This window comes from Haliotis asinina, chromosome 2, assembly GCF_037392515.1.
Source record: "Haliotis asinina isolate JCU_RB_2024 chromosome 2, JCU_Hal_asi_v2, whole genome shotgun sequence".
Lineage (NCBI taxonomy): Eukaryota > Metazoa > Mollusca > Gastropoda > Lepetellida > Haliotidae > Haliotis > Haliotis asinina.
Window position 1 is genome coordinate 43,281,383 of NC_090281.1, and position 25,458 is coordinate 43,306,840.

General features: G+C 42.2%; 1 protein-coding gene across 2 annotated transcripts in view; it reads right to left on the reverse strand.

Moving 5' to 3' along the window:
- The window catches only part of LOC137273736 (ras-specific guanine nucleotide-releasing factor RalGPS1-like), an 84,221-nt gene that overhangs the window by 55,676 nt on the left and 3,087 nt on the right, over window positions 1-25,458 (reverse strand). Inside the window, exon 1 of one of the 2 annotated variants that reach the window (XM_067806545.1) lies at window positions 1,176-1,427. The exons of the other annotated variant lie outside the window; for it this stretch is intronic. Within the exon in view, the coding sequence (XP_067662646.1) occupies window positions 1,176-1,259 (84 nt within the window). The 5' untranslated portion in view covers window positions 1,260-1,427. Of the gene's footprint in view, window positions 1-1,175; window positions 1,428-25,458 lie in introns of those variants that run through there. 2 annotated transcript variants of the gene reach the window in all.

Below are 25,458 nucleotides of genomic sequence, written 5' to 3' on the forward strand. Positions count from 1 at the left end.
TACTTTTAAAAGTGAAATTCATGACAAAACACACACACCTTGAATTTTTGTAATATGCCCAAAAGCTTTTTCACAACTGTCTTTCAAAAACTCCTCTATAAATGAAATAAATGAAGTGTTGTAATGAAATGAACAAGATAAATTTCTCAAAAGAAACACATTCTTGTTGTAGTTCAAGCTGTTTTTGCTTATAAATATTAAAAATAAAAATTCTCATCAATTTAGATTTCAGGCAAATGTTAATGCACACCCAGTAAATACAAGAAAATAATATTGTAATATGAATTACAAGAAAACAAATCCCCAATCTAACAAGAAAACAAAAGAATCCTGTAAACCTTTTCAAACATTTTGAAATACTGCATTTTGATATTGCAAATGTCCTGATGAAGAAGATTCCTGTTATTTACATGGCCAATGTGACTTCAGTTCTAGAAAATCACTCAATAAAATCCTTAAAAAGTTAGAGGTTCGAAAACAAGTAGTGAGCATTATGAATACATATTTCAAAGTGATAGAATCAGGGAGGTTGTGAAAGTTAGTTTGAACTATCACAAACTGTAGCATTGGTACTGACATCCATAGCTTTATCTTCAAGGAACATATAACTTTTCCAAAGCTAGTAACCAGTGACCCCACATTAAAAGAACAGCTTCTTCTCTGCCCAATACAGCATGAAATCTGTAACTGAAACCCACCAAGTAAACAAGTGATATCATACCTTCACCATGTATAATAACCAACAAGCTGGGAGGGTTCACCCATGTTACCCATGGACATTAACCATTGTCACAATGTCTAGGATAAAAATTAATTTCGACAGAAAGCTGTTTAAACCTTGACAGGACAGAGACCATCATGTCTCACACAACGTCCTTAAGCCTAAGCTATCCTTTCATTAGCTCGCACTTTGTCCGATATTTGTATAATAATTTACTGAAAGAAAGGAGGTAGAAGCAACACACAGGACTTACAGAGACAACAGCAAGTCAAAGGCTTTTCAATACCATGGCAAAATTCGACTAGACATGGATGGCATCAGAACTTCACACAACCATTGTCTTGAATGGAAAGTCTTCATCCCTTGGTCACTGTTCCCAACTTGTTTTTGTTTTTTTACAAGATGGACGCCCTCGAAGTCGAGAGGCAATGTAAGTGTGAAATCTTTTACCTACCGTTCTGGCCCTGTAAAGCGAGGCACTCCGAGGACAGAGCTGGATGCCATCCATTGTCTGAACCAGAACGTCAAACTCCATCATAGAAATGTAACACTTGGCAAGTTTGTCGAAAAAATTGCTGTCCTCAGATTTAGGGCTGCGCGCCCAACTTGTGATGATACCAGTCCATGTGTCTGAAAGCTTGTTGCTTCCAAAAACTTAGCATAACTTATCGAGCTAAAAATAGCAGGGAGGTGAAGAAGTAAGGAACAGACTCTGGTAGTGTAAACCTATCTCTCTCCATAGGCATGTGCCACTCACAGATCCAACAAGAGTGGGTGGGAGGGAAGGGGGAGGCAGGGAAGCGGGGTGGGGGGGTAGACTGGCAGCAACTGCTTGAGGAGCATCAATTTGGCTGTGAAGAGTGTGCTCACATGAAGATGGTCAAGGTGGTGATAGCACCTTCACCTAGCAGTTGGGTACATGTATCTATCACACCTTGAGCTGCCTGGTCAATAATGACCACTACGGTCTGGTCAATCAGTCACTGGATCTCTATGAAGCTGTGATGGTTTATCGGTCTGTTTATGGAGTTTGTCAAAACTCAAAGATGATGGCCAGCAACTGAAAACCAGTGATGGCACCAAGGGACACTGGACATAGGTTAATGGTCGATGGATCACAGCAGACATGGGATTAATCTAATGCTTGTCCTCAGGGACTGATAAGTTCTGACAGCCATTACAAGACATAGATTCTATAATCCCTAGATGCCATTTTGGCTTATAATGTTTTCGGGAATTACAAGATTTGGCACTATGTCAGATATCTTCTTAACCACTGGTTAGGAGGCATCATCAATATTTGTGTGACAGTTTTCTGTAGTGAAGTGAGTGGGTTTAGTTTTATACCACGTTTAATAATATTGTGCAAAATCATGGCAGAAAAAGCCAGAAATGGGCTTCAAACAATGCACCCATTCAGGGAATCAAACTCGAGCATTCAACATGATGAGCATATGCTTTAACCACTAGGATACCCCACCATCCATTCCCAGTAAAGACTGAGCACGCAATTTCATAAGTATCAGAACACATTCACGACATCTTTTCTTGGTCAGTATAAATAATCAGCCTGTTTCAAATTTGGATAACCTTCAGTCTGTTTAAGCAAGGACCAATGTCATATGATCTTAAGAGACATAAAGATATTTTACTAGACTGTGGCTTCAGGCTAGTGGTTTACAGACTGAAATCATATTGTCTGGATGTGAGTGATGACTAGGTCGATCTTTCAGTTAGTATACACCACATGAAAGAGTCCCCACACACCCAATGCAATCCTTTCCCATGTTGTACTCATGATGACAAAGGGAATCATTTTTACATTTCATGAGCAAAAAATCATCCATACCTTTAAGAATAAGATCTCAACTCCCTCATGCAAACAAAACTGTCTAAAACCCACTTTTAAAACAAACAGCAAACCCTTCAGGTCACAACAGTGAGTGAGCATGGTTTTATGTCGCTTTTAGCAATATGCCAGCAATATCATAGTAGGGAACACCAGAAATGGGCTTCATACATTGTACTCACGTGGGGAATTGAACTAGGGTCTTCGGCTTGATGAACGAATCCATTAACCACTGGGCTACCCCAACCGCCTCCATTCAACAAGTACAGATTTAAGTGAAGTCTGAAAGGTAACCTCTGTCCCTAATTTGTACAGCCCACAGATTCAACCCATCTTCTGCAGTTTCCAAACTTCTTAATCAGGCTCAATGGAACTTAACTTTCGAATTACTTCCAAATTAATGTTGGTTAGCAGCTACTGTAGAGAAGAATGTCAGTTTGGCTATTGAAACAAAATGAAGGACTGATTGGTTTTGTTCCTGCTTTACAAATCTATCTCTTGGTAGAGCTGGTTCGGTCACTTTAACTCTGTAATCCAAATTTTATCACCCTTTGACCTTGTGACAGTGCACAGGAAGTACTCAGCACCTCCAAACTTCAGGGCCGTTACTTAGGAACTAGTCCTTGACACCAAACAGTGTTTTACCACACCAATATATGGTACAAAAAACTGACTGTGCCAAGAGCTTTCAGGTAACTAGCCAAAACATGTCTTTTATGGACCATTCATAAGTTATGGCGATGTAATGATGATACTTTATAGAAACACATGTACAATGTGAACGATGTGCTAAAGTTTATGTACACAGTGACACTGCTGCATGTCATGTGCATGTGTACACGTGCACAAAGTTGATGATCCCCCCAACCTCCCCACAACAAAATGGGGGAGCAAAATGCAAATCTTTTACATAGCAGGTCCTGAATAATTATTATTATTTGCTGTCAATTTTTCTGGCCAGTGATGGAAAGTTCTGAATCAGCCCAGCATAGAAACAAAGTCAAATTGCTTCAGAAAGCTGATTTCTCATTTCTCTAATGTTCATTTGATTAGGCTGATGAAAATTGCTCCCAGTCCAATTGACATGACCTTTTATGGAGGTGTCCTTGACCTCACAGCTATTGCATTGAAGTGAACACTTTCATTACAGTGGGATGGCATATTCACATCTAAAATTCTCTACACTCATCGTAAATCATCATTATAGCCCAAAAATACAAAACAAAAAAAACATGCTAAATTACAGTCATAAAATATGACAAAAATGGACTTTCTTCATTTTCAGAAACTGTGAGAATGGCACTTGCCACATATTCTAGACTTAATGGGCTTGGATATATTTGTTTCAGGGACTGTATGACAGATTACTGTTTCCCATAGTAACCTGATTAACCTTGAGTCAACTAGTACAAGGGAACCATCAGATCTGCCATTCATATGGTGCCATGCAATATGTGCCTCATGCTTCCTGTCTTAATAGGATGTTTATGCAAGGCAAGGCATGATCACATTTATACATCACAACACTCAATGCCGGTCAAGGTGATGTGGCCGTTTATTTAAGCTGTTAAGAAATGAGTATTGACTTTCTCTTTAAAGTTTCAGAGAGGTCATTGTAATATAGAGCTATGGCCTGATTGCCTGGAGCCAATTCACTACTCCTAACAGTATCTCTCACCAAAGGTGACTGGGTACCATTCTTTTTTGTAATGTCACCCCATTTGGATCAATAATGGACTTGAATATGGGTGTACACTCTTTGATGTCCGCTCACAACCAAAACCTATTTTTGTGGATCAATACGTTTGGCATGAACAGTGTCATGAAAAAAAATAACACTTTTCTTAAAATTCATTATCTGCCACTGTCATCAACTATCTCATAGTTTCATGAAAATCTAATGAAAAGGGAATTAATTTGCTGCGGTCTGATGTTTTAATGACATAAATATTGACTCGAAGAGTACTTGATAAAATCGAAATGCATGTGTCACTGCATATTCAGCAGGGTTCTATATCCTTTCGATCAAATAAAACACTGACATGGTCTTATTTTCTTGTTTCTGTAATAATCAGAAAAAGAATTCTTGCTTAGAGATTAAATCTGTCACATTTTCGTGTAAGTGGTTGCCAAGCCAGCATGCTGTACAGTGCAGCTGCAGTGAATGTGTGCATCAAGTATGAATTCTTAATGACCAACTCCTTCCTCTTATAACTGCAACTACTGTTTTGATGAGTGGATGACATTGAAGTGACCTTGGCATCTACTATGAGTGAAATGTGTGAGAAATGTAGATAAAGGCATATAAATAGCTCACTTATCTGTTCAAACATTTATTGGTAATTTGGTGAACCTGCAGAGGTCCATCTCACAATTTGTTATCTTAGGTGACCTTGACCCTGTCTTCTCAGCGGTAAGTAACCAATTAGTGACAGAGAAACTGCTACTGTATGCAAACTTTGTTTTCTCAACTTCATTCTCTCAGTTTCATGTGCCAGGCAAATGTGCATCCAGTATGTACAAATGTAGAGAATGGACACAAAAATATAAAACTCACTGCATCCTGAGGGATGAATGATATTATTCACCATACCCAAAACACATCTATGAGTTTGGTTGTTAGTTTCAGAGCAGTTACATGCATCATTTCATCCACCTGTCAACATGATCAATGATTCATTCCAAGCTCTAAAGAAATTATCAAAGCATACAGTTCTCTACACCGTTACTTCATAGGACATCACATTGCCTGCAATGACACCTCAAACTAATAATTGGACATCCCCAGGACCCCTATGTTTGTGATTCAAGGCAAAACCATAATTCTCATGTTAATTCATACATTATATTTATTTCTCTTTTTTTTTCAAAACTCTTTTTATTCATGTCAGATAGGCATACAAAGACCACGAGTGCATGACTCCAAGTTTGAGCTGATTAAAAGTTAATAACAAAAAGTTACAAAGTTTCAGAGTAGGGAAAATATAGGTACACAAAGTCAGGGAGTGCAAGACTCCAGCAATAAACTCCTTGGGTTACAGACATGTTGGAGTTGGTTATACATTGGCAGCAGGGAGTTACTAATTTCAAAGTGTAAAAATGTACAAAAAGTCCTAGAGACCATACTCTAAAGAGCTCTTATAAATTACTTCAGCTTTCAATCAGAAAAAATGTTTTTGGAGACACAACAGTATCCAGGTTATGTTACAACTATCTATACCAAAAGAACACAACACCATAAAGCCACAAATTATGTCAGTCACTTGGAAACTCTTGACAATAAATATTTCAGAGCAGGTTCCAAACGGAAAGATTGATGTAGAGATATTCCCACTATGATTGTTTTGAGTGGTACTATTACAAAAAAATACCTCATCACATATTGATAGTTGCATGAAATTCTTAACATGCTGGTGTATGATTTCATCCCAAATCTGAATGTGAGGGTCTCCAAGATCTTCACAACTAGCATTACAGTCTTTGAACGACATTTCAAAGTGATACACATAAAGGCAAGGATTTATGGATGTCAAATTCTCTACTGTGATGGACATGGAGTTCCGAATATATTTTTACTCCTTTATCAATGTTGCGTGAAGGAGCATTGACTTTCAAGCATAAATTAACACACTTCAACACTAACAATTTTCGCATTCCTATGGCGTTGCTAATGCTGACACATTTACAGGAAATATACGTTTTACAAAGCGATGTTAATCAACATCATTTCTAACTTTTGTTTTAGAATCAGAGAGCAAGCCCAAGCATGCCTTCAGAATAATTGATCTTGCTTCTCTGAAACCATAAGAACCATTAAATTTCAAAGTTTCAATTCTAGACAAACTTGTTCAGTGTAAATTCTGAAATGGAATTTGAAGCAAATGACAAAGCATATTTTAACTTCTTTGAGTGGCATATTCAGAATTTGGGAGTCAGATATGGACGAACTTTACGGATGACCGACTGTATATTCTTGACACAGATTCTTGTATCACTGTCAGTCAAGTATCATACTTGCTTGATACAATACAATCATCCATAACGTTTGTCCTTATTTCAAAGTACATTTTGATAATCATCGCCAACTGATACAGCTGACATAGTGAAAGGTCATTAAGTCTCTAAACAACAATATAAATGCCCTTGAGTTGAACTCAACTGCTCTGAGACCAGTTGAGATAGTCAGCTTACTAACTTCAGGCTTTCGGGGCTTTAACCAGTTGTATCTCATTTCCTGCTGTATAAATCAGAATAAATCTAACACCCTTTGTCCATCACTCAACGCTGTCACAAAGCACACCTATATACTTCAAACACAGCAGCCAGGTAGACGATGACGCTGGAAGGTAACAAACTTATACCAAGCCTCTACACCCACACAATGACAAATGTCACAGGATTGTCTTGGTATAGACTGGTAGATTCTACTTGAATGTCAAAATAACAGGTTGTTGTTGACAGCAGAAGGTGGCCATAGATCACAACACTGACAGTCTACGTCTCGTCTCAAGAGTGAAGATAGTCACATGTCAACAAATGCAGTGAATGTGTGAATATATTTGATCAGTTAACTAATTAAGTTTTGAGCAGTATTACAGTTCACATGGTTCATGACCCTTGAAGATCAGGGTTAGAACTGACCTTCAGTAATCCATGCTTGTCGTAAGTGGCAATTAACAAAATTGAGTGGTCAGACTCACTGACTTGGTTGACATGTCATCATATCACAATTGTGTAGATCGATGCTCATGGTTTTGATCACTGGATTGTCTGGTCCAGAATTGATTATTTACAGACTGCTGCCATCTAGCTGGAATACTGCTTAGTGCAGCGTAAAATGGGATAAATATCTCAATGGGACAAATAGATGTTTATGCTGTTGATCACTGAATTGTGTGGTCCAAACTTACGTACAAGCTGCCACCATACAGCTGGAACTGCTGAATGCAGCATAAAACTAAACTCACTAACATTACATTCTATCACCACAATACTGTATGTTTGCTGGTAAGGAAAAATATGTGGTGTATGACTGGCCATGGTGTAATGATACAGCATTACAATTTACAGTACTGTACTTCAAGGCTTACAGTACATCATGACCACATAACAGTTCCTGTATTGCAACACATACCATTCATTACAAGTAATATTGATGTAAAAACACATAAAAATTTGGAAATGTATGAAGCCAAACCATTAGATCATGGTCAGTAACATACAGTTTACTTGTAAAACGCACATAGGCTAAAAATGAAAGCCCATCTTGTCATGCTAACTCAATAAATTAGTAAACATTTAAGAAGAACTTGTCGAACTTGTACCAGCAGCAAGATTTATGCAAGTAGCATTGAGATGTCAACAAACAAATACTGGCCATCAATTGAAAAGTGTATTTGCCATGGCAACTAAGTTATCTGGACTATTGATGCCTATATGTTTACACCTGTTGGTGGTTGGTAGGGTAGCCATGTAGTTAAAGCCAAGGCTTATCACACCAGACCCTGATGTCCCCCACCATACTATTGGTGAAATATTGCTAAAAGTGGCTTAAAACTTAATACTTACTAAACTTGTTGGTCAGTTATCCTTTAACTAAACGCACCGGCATACAATCATTTATTAAAACAATCATTTTTACCACATGCACATAATTGAAGCAATTAAGATTATCTAATTTCAATTACATAAGGGACTTCTAAAATTGAGACAAAACAACATTGTCTGAAGACAAGAGTGCTTGTAACTTTTTATTTTTTCCCATACAAAGGAATATTAGCCTGTTCATATTCAATGCAGCAATATGAAACAAAGCATAGACCCTTTTCATTATTAACCTTGTAAAAAGAGTACGATCAGCCATCTTGTTGTATGATGTAAAATTAGTTCACAATGAGGTATTATTCAACACGTTCAAAACTGGAACACTGAACTGACAGTTTGTACAAATTTGAGTTAAACATTCAAATTAACTCAGTAAATCCCAAGATAGGGTCCCTTACACTATATGCATTCAGGGGAATAGAACTCAGGACCTAACACTACTGGGTGAATGAACTAACCACTGGTCAACCATTCCAGGAGGTTGGCTTTGCAAGTCTGCAACAAATCATATCTTCACCATATGGTTACCATGGAAACACAGAGATTCTGGATTCAACAAGTAACAAGCTGCTAGTACCATAGGTCTGTACTGACTGCCAATGCTGATTTGGTGTAAGCACTCTGTCACTGCACTATTACAAGGTTACTGCTATACTATATGACATCATATATTCAGGGATTGGGAAAGAGAACTTTGACAATGAGCCATTTTCATAATTATTAGCCATTTTCTGAATTCAGAATGGGCCACTGCCCTTGTATCAATAGTAAACTTCCAAATTGTAATGGGCCATTTTTTGTTCCAGTGTGCAAAGTGGTCCATGGCCCCTGCCTTTCCCAATCCCTGTATAATGATGCTACATGTAAGAATACGCAGCCCAGTTGTTTGATGTACATGCTATTAAAACAGATCAAGAATTGGCATAAAGTGCACAGATATGTGGATGTTTTCAGGTGGATGATGATGATGATGATGATGATGATGATGATGATCTGACATCATGTTTATAATAAAATACATATTGGTCATGTTCATACTTTTCCCACTTTCCTGCCCTGTACATCCCAGTGTTTCAGTGGGTGAGAGTAAGCAAGTTTGGTTTTACGCTGCACTCTGCAATATTCCAGGTATATGGCAGCAGTCTGTAAGTAATTGAGTCTGGGTCAGGCAATCCAGTGATCAACAGCATGAGTGTCAATGTGCACAATTGGGATACGATGATGTGTCAACCAAGTCAACGAACCAAACTGTACCATTTGTCACCTCTTGCTGTTTCAAAGAGAGGTTAGCACAGTTTTAAGATCAACTAAGAATGTCACATGAAATGTTTGGGGGAGACCAAAAAAGCCAACCCACTGACATAATAATCTATCAAAACCACAACACCCCAAAACCCAGTATGATGAACTATTACATATATATCCAGCAGATTTACCAACACACTATCATTCACTTTGTACACAGACCTTACTTTGGATATCCACTATATTTTCATGTTACATGTGTGAACCTTTTATCAACACAGTTCTACTGAAATGTGGTTTCGAATGACTTCCATTTAACCCTATAAACATAAGGTCACTATTGTCCACTACAGTGATACATGTCAAAGATACACCTAGTGATATGAACTACTTATTATGCAGCATTCTCTGGAAAGTTTGTGTATCATGCATGATGTAAACACGTGATACCTGTTTTTGATTCATAAAGACCAGAAAACAAATACAGGTAAGTAAGCTGAAAAGGTTATTAAGGGTAATGGCGTACTGAGTTCTAATACCGCTGTTTGTTTTATAAAATATCTTGCACATATGTATTCAGAGAGTTAAGTGTGCAGTAGTTATCTATTGTGCAGATTTCATGCACAATGCAACTTTCACTGCAACTTATAAATAACTACAAGATAATATCAAAATGTTGTTTGTGCATTCATTTTATTGATGATGTTTCCATTTCCATGATACACATTCTAAGTAGGAACATAACTTAGATATGGGAAGAAAAGGGAGACGACTCTGTACTGACTACAGCATGAAGATTCAATGATCACTTCTTATATGTCTGCTTCTACTGATACTGTTCATAGTGTTTCCCCACTGTCTTCATCAATTTACTAGTCAGTGTGTAAACTTCCTAATAAAACAATGTATACAAAGCTGGAGTTGGTAACATCATTGTGGAAACTGATTCACCATGAGAAGCATTTATTTGCTAGAACAAAGGGAAGCAACTCTGGAACATCTCACAATATGTGATAGGTGCACATCACCTTGGTGTCAAATTGTCATAGTCTTTAACAGATCTTGTATATAAGATTGCAATGCAAAGGATAATTTGAAAAGCAAATCAGAAAAAAAGCAGAAACATGACAGAATAATATTTTTAAAAAATCACACACATGGCTACATATTCAGAAAATGATTTGAAATTGAAAGGTCTCATGACTCTTTAAATTACACCTCTGAGCTGCTGAGAATATGAACAAATCGATTTTTTTATTCCAAAAGGGAATGAAGGAAGTAATGCTAATGTTTGTGTTCACTTACAGTTTTAATTTTTTAACAGAGAAATTGTTACATGTTGTTTAAAACAGTCATGGCAGTTTTCACTTTTTCACTATTCTCTTTTATCTGACTCACTGTAAGAAACTATTCACTGATAACAAATAGCATGGATTAACCATCTTGATAGATTGAATGTTATCATCAAATGTAAGGCTACTTCATGTCATGGGATGGTAATCTGAACAGTGAGTGAACACTCAGCAAATTTGAACAGCATCATTATGACATATAAAATTTTGTGATTAAGTTTGTCATTTCTGCTATATATAGTGACCTAATATGAATAATTACACAAGCTCTACTAGCTAGCAACCAGCAAATGACTGGGAAGTGCCATTGCGTATATTGTGCTTTCCCAACAATTAACAAGACCAGTTATCAGTAATGCTGAATTTTTCATTTTATTCACCAAATGTGACATAAATTTGGTAATAAAACCATTATGTTTCAAGCCTTGACATGTTGAAGAAATTTCACAATTTGAATTTGTTTAAAAAAAACAACTAATAGAACAAAACTGGCTCTCACTGTGAATGTTCACAGATGCTGATATAAGCTGATGGGAATATGGAGATGTCGCCACCGTTGAACTTATAGAAGTTGGCTTTTTGAATAGATGTTTGCAATTTTGATAGTTTGTTTTCTCAGGGAAAAAAGGTCAAGAAAAAGTTGAAAACTGACCTGCTGTTAGCTTATTAATTTTCGTTCATATCATCTGCATGGTATCTGTTGAGACCAGAAAAAGGAGATGGAAATATACGTCAATTCAAAGTATGGTTATTGAGTGCTGGCATTATGGGTATGTTTAGACACACAGTATTAAAATCTGCACTTTCTATGGACTGAACTGTAATGTCATAGACCATTCTTGGCCATTATACATGACCTCGAGGTCAAATCTAAAGGAGGCTTAAAAACGTTGAGCAAGCCTTGAAAATGGTGACCTCAAGAAGGAAAGATTACAGCTGTGTGCCTTTGTGTCAGAGTGAAGCCTGTAAGATTTTACAGATTTTACAGTATCTTTTCACCATATTCCCAAGGATAAGATCATAAGATGGCAGTGTTTGACAAAAATACAGAGAAATCCTGGAAAATTATTCATAGAAGGTACAAACGAATTATAGCATATGGCATAGTCTAGATATGGCGTGAAATATACAAACTGTTCACTATGCAAGGTTTTAACTGTACAATGTGAATGTCACAAATGCACTCACACATGCACACAAATATGCACATGCATGCATACACACACATTATTACCACCACACCCTCCCCGACAAGTACAAAATCAATGACCACCCTCTTAGTTCACATGTACACAACTGACCCCCAGCCTCGGACTACACAAAACAAAATGGGAGACACCCCACCCCAGATAAACTAAATAATGAATGGTTCATTATATCACTGGGCACATGGAAACACTCTTGTCGTGAAGGCAAGGGAATTTTATTTGCAAATGTTCTGTATAACTATAAGTGGTAATCAAAGTAACATTTCAAGTATATCTAAGACACATACATGCTGTTATAAGCCGCTTAAATATGTGCTTTCAAAATTACAGCATACTGACCACTACTTCAGGGATCCAGGAAACAAATGAAATATATTTAGTGTTCTATTTATTCTTTTCAGCTATTGCTGATCAAAAGTTGGAGAGCATGTCACAAGTGCAGGAACCTCACACAAACATGGTTTTAAAGTATTGCATACAAGTGAACTTTGATCTATATTCTATGTTCTGTACATATGAACATACTGGCTGCCCATACTGTCTAAAATATGATATGATGTTAGCCTCTATTCCTTGATATAGTATATATTTGTAAGTTGAGAAGTAGTATATACAATGACAGTTCTGGACCACTTTCAAGAAATGTCTCTACAAAGCCTTATTTAGTAAATAAGGCTTTGGTTGGGTCATTAGCTCTTGCTACTATTACCCCTACTACTTAACGTGTGTTGGAGGTAACACTGTGCCGTACGGTACGATCAATAATTCTTCTCTTACAAACCCCCTACCCGGCCCATCCCTCAAGTAGTATAAGTTAGGTTCGTCGGCTTTCATATCCACTTTATCTATGTTGTAAGTTTTGACTGACCATATAGGATCGGTGGCCCGCTTACGGTTATCACCCTCGTGTTCCCCCGGCTGGTATAGATACCTCACTAGGGCCCTATCTGGTATCTGTTTCTCCTTCCCACGCAATGGAGCGGCCGACTCTGCAACTATTGATTTTAGTTTGATAGCGTCTGCCGGTTTCTTACCGGTGAGACGGGTGACTTCATGGTTGATTGCCGACACCACCTTGGGTAACCTCGTGACCCATTCAGTCGATTGTTTTCCAGGGGTGACCATCTCCCTAGCATACTGATGGCCGAACAAGCGCTCAGCCAAAGTCCTATTAAATCTCTCAACTATGGCTTGGCTGCGATGGGCTCCGGCCGTGCCACGCCTGACCTTTGTATCGTGTTTGGTTAGCAGTTGTGACACGGCACCCATGAACTCCCGTCCGGGGTCAACTTGCAGCTCTGTTGGCCACGTCAGCGGGCTGCGTTTGTATATGCGTTCGAATCCTCTGGCTACCTGGGCCGAATCTTTCGTGGTCAAGGGTTCAGCTTCCTTGTAACGACTGGCTACGTCCACTACGGTTAAGGCATACTTGTACCTCTTGTCGTGGGGTAGGAACAGTAGGTCTGCCTGGTGAACGCTATTAGGTATGTTAATACCGAACCTCCTTCTAGGCACGTAGCGTGGTGCCGGCAAATAGATCTGCCACAGGGCTTGTTTTTCAAGCCACGCTTTGGCTTCCTCCGGGGGTACTCACGCTATTTTAGCTAGCTTATCTACTGCGCTAGCTCCTTTCCAGTACCCACGCGGGCTGTAGTAAATAGCCTCAAATTTTTTCATGTCCATACGCGTATGTGTTTATCCCATCAATAGCTATCCAACGTTTAGTGTCCATAGGCGACAGGGACGTCTTGTTTATAGTCAGTCCGTATATCTTATGTCCATCACTTCTAAGTGTGTTCATTTTATGCCTAAAGGTACGGGTCTTGAACAGGGCTTCCTTGAATCTGGCGTGTTTGATGTGTTGTTTCACCACATACTTCTTAACCCCCTTAGCCTTCCGGATCTCACTATTGTCGGCTTTCAGTATGGAGTACATCTTAGGTCTCAAACCTATGTACTCGGCTATGGGCGTGCCAGCACACTCGTCCTTCATCTTACCTAGGACCTTTTTATTTACCGTACTGTGTATGGCATGGGTCTTAGGGTAGTCGCTGGTGTCGTATAAATCGAGGTGTTTTTTCATGTCCTCGTACACGTCCTCGGTTCGAATCTCCATCAGCAGGGAATCCGTGTCAGTGTACAGCACTTCACACCTGTCGCCGTACTGTTTCTTGAGCTCATTGTAGTAAAAGTCGTACATCAGGTGTTTGGATAAATCGAGGATGCTCATCCCCACGTAAACAGGCCGGTTGAATTTTATGTGGCTTTTCTTCATGTGTAGGGCAACCAGGTTGTCTGTGAATATCTTACTACGGTTGAATGCCGGACTGGCTATCAATCTCCTGAGCTTGTCTTCCTCACTCGACCGAACCAGCTTCACGGTCACGCGTTTCCTCAGGTTCTCCATAGTCTTACCAAACACCGAGTTGTTCATGAGCTTGTAGAGATTTTTCTCAAAATCACTGGTGGCTTTTTTTCGTAGGTCTGTGTTCATTCTGATGTAGGGCTCCATCCATGGGCTCTGGTCGAACATGAGCACCCTGTGTATTTTGGTCAGCCTCATACCCAACGACAGGTACAGCTGTAGGTTGCGATAGTGAACGATGTACTTGGTCTTATTCATTAAGTTAGGAACGAGTTTTTCAACGTCTGTCACACGCCCACCTAACAAGTTATGTTGGTACTCAGACATCCAGTCTGGGTTAACCCTCATACGTTCGGGGGCCATGGGGTAGCTGTTGTGCGATGTGTGTAATTCCTTGGGATACTCTAAGTCAACCTCGAGGATATACCCTTTGTTCGAATCTGGTGCAACCCCCATAACATCAACGTGGGGTACCCATTCGAATCCCCCTGTAGGTAGATACTGGCTCATGGCCCAGCCGTACAGGTTGTTTGCGTCGAGATAGAGAATGTGATTGGTTGGCTTGTTAGGATCGTAACCTTTCACGTATTGATTATTTGCTTTCGCGTATCGTTTGGATGCCATGGAAATCCCACCTCGCAAGCCTTTCTCAATGAATAGGTGCATGTCGTAATCTGTGAGCAATTCCAAATTAACTCCGGTCTTTTTAAGCAAGGCGTCCCACGACAGACCTGGGCTGGTGTAATACCATGCGGGGTCGAGTTTATACTGTTTTAAACACGTCCGCCTAAACGTCTCAAACACGTCGGCTAACAGCAGTACATCTGTTCTCAAGTACAGGTCGTGATAATCACCCAGGTTCTTACAACCCAGTTTATTCCATACGTTAGTCGCGTGCGAGTAATCATCTCGTGAGACGGACGCCTCATTCAGCTTGCTATAAAAGCAGTCAATAGGGGGTAGTCTGGTCTCGGTGAACTTGGCCCAACTATCCATGTACTCATAGGGGTACACACCCTTCCTTATAAGCAGGGGTCTAGTCTCGGCGTCTGTGTATCGATCGGTGATAGGGAAGGTATTGTTGGCCTTGACCAGACTGTCGAGTGACGACAGGAGGAACTGAAACGAGTCAATGAACCTAAGTCCGTTTAAGCTGAAGGAGATGTATCTCTCCATGTTGTTGGGGATGCACGTTATATTACCATCGATTTTCGCGATGGCCTGCATGATCAAGTGTGAGTCGTACCCTCTCAAGTTGTGAAAGACAACGGGGATGTTTATTGTCTTAGGGTTGATTTTAAGCTTGAGGTTGCACGCGTTGTGAGCGGCGCCTCTATACTTACCAGTTATGTGGCAGTGATCTCTCACCGAATCACCGTTAAGTGGTGAGTCACACACGTGACAGTTAGTGCTACTAGCGTGAGCTAGCCTGTCGACTCGGGTCATACGCATGGGAGCGATTTTATACAATGCATTCCTAATAATTTTTTCTTCTTCCTGCAAACACTTTAGAAACCTTTCAGCCGCGTCAGGCCCCCTATACACTACCGGAGCTTTCGTTTCCCCGTCACAACGGACGACAATGTATCCAAACGAACAGGCTTTATGCTCGGTGAAGCTACCACTGGTGGAATCCCCACCCACAACTAAGGCTTCGAAGTCGGCGTATATGATATAAGGCACAGACATTTGGTTCTTGTGGTTACTGAATTTTAGGATATTATCACCTTCCTTAGGCATGTCGACTCGTATGGCCGTCTGCCCCACACCTTGACAATCCTCCCAGTGGGATTCTAATAAATCAGCTCGACTGAAACCGTGTAGGCATCGTACACAAAAATGTTTTTCCCCATCGTGTTTCGACTGGTCGTGCAACAACCGGCTGAGATGTTTTATTCACGTGTAGTGATACTTTTCACCTCGTTGGATCATGAATATATTGATAACGCGAGCGGGGGGTACCCCCGGGCTGACCCTATGTACTATTGTTGTGTTACCTTCGTGCCCAAAGACATTTATAGCCAGATTATTCTGTTTTTCTACTTTAGTGATCTGGGATATGGGGGTGGGTTCACCTATACCATCCCAGTTGAGCCCATCGTCTTGGGGATAGCTAGAAAGCCTATCTGAATGAGTGCCAGCTGGAAATAAGGCTGACCTGATAGCTAACCTCAGGCAATCGTTTCCTCTATTCTTAACGTTTACTATGGCATGTTTGTTCCTATAGTAGGGAGGCAAGGCTAGGTATGACCCGCCTCTGAATGGCACGTAGTTAGCTATGTCTAGATAGACATTATCGATTTTATCTACAGCCCACCCGGACCCCAAGTGTGTGTAGCGTTCTAGGTATTCTCGTATCTGCTGAAAACTGGTATCGATTGATGCGTCAATGGTCTCTGTATGTGTGACGACCTCTTGTTTACCTCGGAAGTAAGGCTGAACATATTCAGTGGTACTCCCAACCTGCTTATCGAGCGACATTTTCACTGTGATCTGAAACTTGATACTTCCTAGGTTATTTAGTTCCTGGTTGACCTTATCAGCTATCAGAGGCTTGATATCTGTAATGTCTATGTTTCTATCAACGTGCATGCGCCAACCTCTCAAATAGTTGCCTACAGCGCGCTCAGTGCGCACGAACTGCAGGTCAATAGCTCTATTCTGTCGTAATAATTCTAAAAGCTGTGGTTTTCTCATACGGGAATACCCAGCTAAACCCAAATCGTGTGCCTCGGCTTTCAGTTGTTTTACAGTGGGAGGTTTTGCTACGGGGGCATGTGATAACAATGCGGTTAACCCGGCTCTCCCCAGGTTTGAATAACCCGTGTATCCAAGCTGTTTTGCTTGAGCTTTTAATTGTTTTACTGAAGGAGGGGCTTCTAAACCTAGTAATCTCAACAATGCTGACTTCCGCATTCGAGAATACCCGATCACACCTCTCTGTTTTGCGACCCGCTTCAGCCTGCGTACAGTAGTCATAGTGTTTACACCTAAGAGAACCAATGTCTAATTGGTTCACAGTAAAGGGAGATAACCCTTTCACGCACTGGAGTCTATCTTGAGCAGTCGCCTGCGTTCTTTTATGTAGCCTTTTTTATTCTCGTAGATGAGTTGATGTCTGACTACGTTCGCTCCGTGAGCTTTACATAGACAGTAGTGTCCTTTAACCCCGATACCACACACAGAACACGTGTAGTTAGGACTTCCCATATGGAAACAACAGAACCCCTGATTCCTGCATTTCCTACCACAGGCCTCGGTCTTCCCCATAAGTATGTATTCGCATCGATATGGAGCGGGTCTCATGTTTACTTATATAGGTATTTTAATTTAATTGCTTCGCAACCAACGCAGTAGCTGCTATACCCAACACTATGAAGCCCAGTTCACGATTCATTTGTCCCTTGGATGGTGTGTAGTACTGAGCGAGTGTGGGTTTATTGAGCGGTTCCAATTGTTTACCAGTTAGTAGGTAGTATTCTTTCATTGCTTCATCAACATCGTTGAATGTTTGAACGGCATGGTTTTCACGCTGGAGTTGTTCGTTAATAAAATCGATCCTCTGGAGGCGTTTTTTAGCGTACTCGGCCTGTGCTCTTTGTAATTTCTCAGTAGCGAGATCGTGCCGCTTCCTTTCTTCCTGTATTTCAGCCGCGTGATCATCTCGTAGTTTCGAGAAGAGGAAATTACTCCCGGAAAATGCCAGGGCATTCACTAACGCCCCACCGACCATCATAGCTATCGTAGCCATCCCTATATTTATTTCATTATATTATCAGGTATTATCCCTTGTTTTACTAGGATGTCTTTTGTGGCCATCGCCATACCAAGGTTCATTATGAGCATACCCATATCCTGCAGGTTGAAATCTAGCTTGATAGTTGGTTGTTTAAGCACCATTTTAGTCAACCGAGCGTACCCTACGGCTAGACTGGCGACCACTGTGGCGTGGTATGCGTCGTTGACGAACGTTTTCCCCTCAGACATTATGTATATGATATAAAATATTAAAATTATAACATGATATGCGGGTCAATAATGGGGGTGGGGGGCTCACTGTTGGGTGGTGGCTCACTGTGGGAGGGTACCCCCACGTATAACCACGAGATAGCCAAGGCAGCAGTTACGCCTACAGCCAACAACAGTCGGGGGTTGGTCACTTTATGTTGGTTACACCACCGCTTTTTACCGGCAGCTACTCTCTTAGGATTCTTCTGTCTGGTTACTGTTTGTGAAGGGGTCACTTCCCTCACTGTGGGGGGTATCACCTCGGGAGGGGTTTCCCTCACTGGTTCCTGTGTCACTTCCGTCACCTCGGGAGCAGCATCCATCTATACTATTATTATTATTCTTTCTCTCAAATTGACAATGTTTTGCCGTGATAATCGCCGCCGTCACTGGAGCCAACAACATACCATATTTGTGGTACAGCCCGCAGCTGATAGAGCTCACGGCGTGTTCGATAAAAGGGTCTTTCTCGAGGTCCTCCCACAGGTAAAGTCGGCGCTCTGGTGGAATGGGAAGGAAGTGTGATACAATACCGGTGTATATCTGGGTCATAGCCGATCCTATTGTTTTTGTCATTTCTGCTCCGAGCCGGGACTCGTATCTAGCGTACAGCTTATCGATTTCTTCGGCTGACATTTTGTGAATTTTATCCAGAGTGTAGTCTCCAAAGTAATGTTTGGCTTTGCCGCCAACAGCCAACGCCACCAGTTTCTCTCGCTTGGGGGAATCCCCCACACCCCCAGTGGGGCCTGCCGGCGGCGTGGGGGAGACCCCCAATTGTTCGAGTAATTCCTCACACTCCATCTTATAATATAACAAGTAAGATTTAGTTTTAACTATATAATACCCGATGCAGACAAAACACAGAGAAATGAAGGTTAAGTTGCACACGACAAATACTTCAAATATCATAGCTATGCTTAGCATTTGCTTAGCTTTAGCTTAGCTTTGCTTAGCTTTGCTTAGCATACTATATATGCTACTGGTTGGTCGGTCTTGAGCACGAGCTTAGCGTGTTTAGTTTCAGCGAGCTGTTTCTTCACCCGTTCCCGTTCTAATTTACTCATCACATCGTTCTCTCTCAAACACTCCTCAAACGAATCCCTGTCCTTGCAGTGAAATAAGGCCACCCATCGCGTCTGCTCCCTGAGGTCTTTCAACACCGAGTTGAACTTCTGCGTTAGCACCCAGACGCTGTGATTTGCATGCCGGCCGGAGAAGGCCAGGTATGATAGCATGTCTCTCTTTTTTGTTATCTCGCGATTAGCGCTGCAGTCGTCCAGTATGAACAGCGTCGGTTCCCCTTTAAATTTCTCGTGAAGAGCTTTCAACCAGTCCTGCAGGCGTGTTCCAGGGTCGATTTTGTGTACGTCCGGGTCCGTCATCACCCAAGGTCGCGCGTACGTTTTATTCATACTCAGAGTAGGGCACATGATAACGATGTTATCGAACACATCCTTGTAGTAACCCTCCAACATATCCAACACGAAAACGGTCTTCCCACAGCCAATCTGCCCGCACACTATGGCGCAGTGTGGGTCAGTGGGCAGTGGGGGGTACCCCCCATCAGTAGATGGCTTGCACGAATCTCCCATTGTCTATATTAAGTTGCGCGTCCATAATAACGTACAGATATAATTTCAACTTACCAGCGGGTTGAGCCTTCTTAGTAATCTGGATGGTTATCCCTTCGCTGCCGTTATCTATACGGCGCCCGCTACCGTGCAGTTTATCATCATCCGTGGATCGCATGTCCAACCATAGGGCGTACTTGGTGGTCAGGTATTCACCGATCTGCACGGAGCCGAGGTCCAGGTCCTTTGTTATGTAATCCCCCACTGGTAGCTTTTTTATCTCATCCCACTGCTGGTGTGGTCTCATACCATGACTGAACAGCTGGTTGGGCACGCCCTCGATGGTCACTTCCACCTTTTCAATCTCGGGGTTGAAAAACTTCTCGCTGTCCCTCCGGAATGGCTCGTAATCCTCCACGGGGACGACCAGGATACCTTTCATCGATCGCGCCGGCACGTTCAGGTTGATATTCCACACAGTGTCGCTCTTATCTCGCACGACTGATCTATGCCTCAGTACGCGATCGTACAGGATAGCCATCTTCCCAGAGTACTGGCTTCGAACCTGCCTGGCCAGCTCCGGGCTAGTGACCATGTCGAACTCCAGAGAGATGTTGTCTATGGTATAACTAGCCTCATCACCGTTCGGCGTACGCACTACTTTGCTATAGTCGTTAAACGTGAGCTCGTATTCGAGCCTATCACCCAGCGCCCTGGTAAAACGGCGCGTGTCCCGTGAGCAACTCGAAGTCGAGCGGCACGCAGAATCGATTCCCGTATGCTCGAGCGATGGCCTTTTCACCGTCCGATAGCTTGTCTTGCTGGTCTTGCGTGAAGACATACCCTATGCGCGCCCGGGTTGATTTGCTGATACCCTGGTACACATCATTGACTCGTTCTCCCTCGCTTTTCCAGAGATCCCTGTAGCAGTGAAACACGTCGCTGTCGTCGATACTCAGCACCTCGTTACCGCTGATCTTGACGGTCGTTTTCTTGATGATAGCTCGACCCACGTTCCGCACTAGCTCGCGTTTATCGTTGTCGGAGGTCAACGTGATATTGAACGCCAGTCGAACAGTGCCTGGTACAATGAGGTCATTCTCACCAAGGTTTGGAAATCTAACCAGCAGAGTTTGATTCTGGTCTATCTTGCTGGGATTGTTGGTGATGGTCACCGACTGGCGCACGGCTCTGGCTCCTAATGGCTCTCTCAATCTTCTGAAAGGATCTAATTTTCTGCTGTACATTGTTATATAAAAGAAATATATGTTTAATACTAATGGATGAAGACATAGATATGACGGAGATGCCGGGCGATAGTGCCCAGGCATTCGATGAGCAGGAGACCTCATTTACTAGTTCACCATTGAACCAAGAACTTTTGGAAACAACGGTAAATGATTATTACGAAAGTTTAAGAAGAGATAAAAACTACGTTGAACCACAGGGTCGATACCATAAGAATTTTTTTATTGATACAAAGGGTGTTCTACGCCTTAAGTCTGACCCAGGGGTTGACCTCTTTAACGAGCAATAAAAAACCACTGGCCTTGTCAACTCTAGCCAGCCGCCATGGTGTCGAATTTATCCGTAAAAATCTAAACATGCATGATTACGGTGGTGCAATACCTAAGGCCGTTAAAGAAGATCTGCAAGCTACCAGATCTCACCTCACCACTAGAGATGAAATGACACCACAGCGTGCTACAGAAGCCTCGGACAGCATAGAAAAACTGTTGAGCACCTACTGGGACAAACCGTTACCGGGGTTTGACTTTCCGGTAAGGGAACTGCGCGGCTTAGACGAAGCCGTGAAACGCGTGCGTGGAGAACTCGTGAACAACATGGGGAAACTGAACGAAATCGACGAGCACATCGCTAGGGAAAAAACCAAACTCAACGAAACTGAAAACGATGATATGAAGCGTCGTATCAATGAACGACTACGTGATTTAGAAGACGAGAGACGTACACGATTGGAATCCGCTTCCTCGAATCGTGAACAGCTTCGATCCCAGATCAGTCGCATTCGGGAAACAATTGATAGAATACTGAATGAGGATACAACTTTAGCCAACAGGATTCGGATATTGTTCCGGGAGCAAGGGATCACCATCGCCAGCATTCTGACTGCATTGGGTTTCATTATATCAACCCTGGTGGTGTCACTGGTGGGGGGAACCCCCACACCTGGCGGCGGGGGAACTCCCACAGGCGGTGGTGTTAAAGACTGGATAAAAAAACTCGGGGAACACCTAGCTAAACTGGCTGGTAAAGCCGCCGAAGCCCTTCCCGGCATCCTGGGTAGCATCGTCTCGTGGTTGTTGGGCGCTCTGGCTAAAACTGCCATGTGGCTCAGTCAAAACATGTGGGCAGCCATCGTCGCCGTGGCGGGTCTGGTGTACGTAGCGGCTAAGAAATCTTTAACCAAATAAGTCCCAAAGTTACCCCACCAACCACTAGGGCCGTTTTACTATCAATATGCTGCTGATAGGAGGCCTGAATATGAGGGGCCACCTCCTGTGGTGTTGGTTGAACTTTAGGCTCCGGGGGTGGCGCCACTATACCCGTTTCACGTGGTGGGATGTGTGGGATATAGGGGGTGTTAATATCGGGGTTGATACCCAACTTTTGATCCGCCGTGGCTATGACTATTTTGTTGTTATAACCCACCACTTTTTTTACTCTCAGTTGCATATCACTCGGAGCCATGTACAGCCCCACACCAAACACGTAATTGACTTTCGATCTGGCGTATTCTAACACGTTTTGGTAACGGTCGATGGCCCGCGGCAGATCAACTGGAGAATTTATAGCATCCTCAACGTTGGAAACGAACTGTTTCTGAGCGTCGTAAGCAGTTCCCTTACCGAGGATGTTGGAACGCGTCATCGACTGCGCACCCAACAGCGCCCACACGTACGTTCGAATCGAGTCGTTCAAGCGTATTGTACCAGCACGAGTGAATTCTTTCGATGTTTTTGAGATCATTTTAGTCCAGGCTGTGGCTGCATCAGGATTGGTTTGCTTTATACAGCTGACATGGATCTTTTCATTCGTTGTGGGGCCTGTAAATGTATGACGGTTTGGGTTGTATGAACCATCTTTAGAACCGGCATAATATGTTCCGGACCTGTAGAAGTACACGAGAACTATACCGAGACCATGGTTCACACCAGGAAGGCGAAAGTCTTTATTCGTTGGAATCTCAAACTCCCCACAAACACGTTCATAAGCGCGTTTATCATAGGGGTTATTCGTCATACTCCACGCTTTATCTTGGGGAAGAGGAGCACTTATTTCCTTCAATATTCGTCTCGTTTGATAATAAATATGAAACAAAATAACCGCCTTACTCAGTTCGTCTATACCGTAGTCTGGTGTCACACCCGACCCTGTCGTCGCACACCACACAGCAAAGTTTAGTTGGTTCTGCCAAAACTGCATTGGGTTTTGATTCCAGTTTACCACCGCCTGCGCGTTATTAACGGACACGATATAGTTTTCAAAGATATTAATAAAGGTTGTTTTAAACCCCGTACTACCTTCCACCACGATTTTAATTCATATATTATAATATGTACATAACACTTCCAGGAATAACGAGCGGTGAGGCCGTTCAGCTGACGCACGCGATCGATAACACGTCAGGCCAACTCAAAGTCGCACTCTGCGATATCACCTACCTACCGCAATGGACTAACATCAACGTCAGCAACAATAAGCTGTTCGTCAGTGGAACTCGCAGTCAGATAACTGACGGCTACTACAGCGTGTGCTCTCTAAACGACGAGGTCTTCAAACCCCTGGGAGCCGAACTCAAGATGAACGACTCAAACGGTACAGTGGTGTTAATCAACAACGGAAGAAACCCCTTGAGGCTCGGCCGACCATTAGCGAGGATACTCGGTATGTCTCCTGACGAGATAAAACCAACAACAACCGTCACAGGCACGAAGTTACCCGACCTAGTACCGTACCGAGAGCTGTACATTCATCTCGGTCAGGTGAGCACAACGTACAACATTCAAGGAGGTCACCCTTCCACTATACTGAGAGCAGTGCCGGTGAAAACTGAGAAATACAACGACGGTAGAACCGAGTCGTTTTCACCACGGCAGTATAAGAGATTAACCCAGGGCAACATACCTGAGCTGACAATATCGGTGTTAGATATAAATCATAATCCTGTAAATATAGGATACCTCAGCTTAACGCTTCATGTAAAATGACCAGCGCACAAGGGCCCGGAGTGAAAAAATGCGTCAATATCGGGATCTCCGACCTCGGAGACACACGCGGTTTCGATGCTCCCGGAGTAGATGGTAAATCGTACGCCTTGCAACTGAAAAACAACATTTACAAACGCGTTGAAATCCCCTCCGGTGGAACACTAAGTGATATAGTAGATACCACAAGAGCAACAGTCAACACTAAGTATGCCCTTGTCAACACCGGTAATAATAATTGGATAATATACCCATCGTTCGGGGGTAAACTGTTCGACTTAGACGATGTTGAGAGCACTACCGTCGCCCGAAACAAGCCATATATGCTCGTCTTCACCGAAGATGACAAGTGGGTGTTGTTACCCGATAACGACTGGTTTCTCAATATTAGACTCGTCTCCCCTTACGTGTTTACGGATAACAAAGACAACCACCTAAACAAAGTCGTGAACAATGGAACCCTGCTCGTGGCTTACGTCCCAACTCAGAGACGTAGCGTAGTCGTCAGCCCAGTCAACACTATAGCAGCCCACATGCTATCGAGTAAACCGACCATACAAAACGTGAAATTGCAGTTGGTGTCTGAATTCGAAGGTGTGGTCACTATACTAGAGGATCTACCGGCAAACTCAACACTGATCATCAAAGTCTACCTAGGGGAACCATCGGGGAATGATGTCGAGATCGTGAAGGGGATCAAACTCGGGTGGGTGAAACGACACCAGTATCAAGTTTGCAACGTTTACGTGCGGGTGGGTGTCGGCTCCAACACCAGTCTGCAGGGGGTCAACGTGATCATGGAAAACAAGATATCACTAACCAATATCTTCCTACCTGACAACATACACTTCATGGGTATGAAGTTCACCCCTGAATTATTATCAGAAAACCAGTTGGAAATTATATCGTAATAGTATAATAATGACCAGTCATCATCCCAACACTACGCTTAACGACTTAGGAGATACGGAGGGATTCGATCAGCCTGGTGAGGAAGATGAATTATACATCCTGCAATTCAAAGACAACGTGTACAGACGAATGTCGTTATCAGATTTAAAAGAGCCCAAATGGCTGATCAACTTAACACTCGCCTCACCTTATATCACATTAACCGAATTGGGGCGTATCTCTAAGATTAGGAACAACGGTATCTGGCCCGGGGATTTCATTCCGGAGAGGGGATTAATAAGAACTTACAAAAATAGGATAACGTCTTCATTCGAAAATAAATTAACATTTAGTAATCCTGAAATAATATTCCCCCCTTTCACACTCATCATAGAAGTCTTCTTTGAGTATT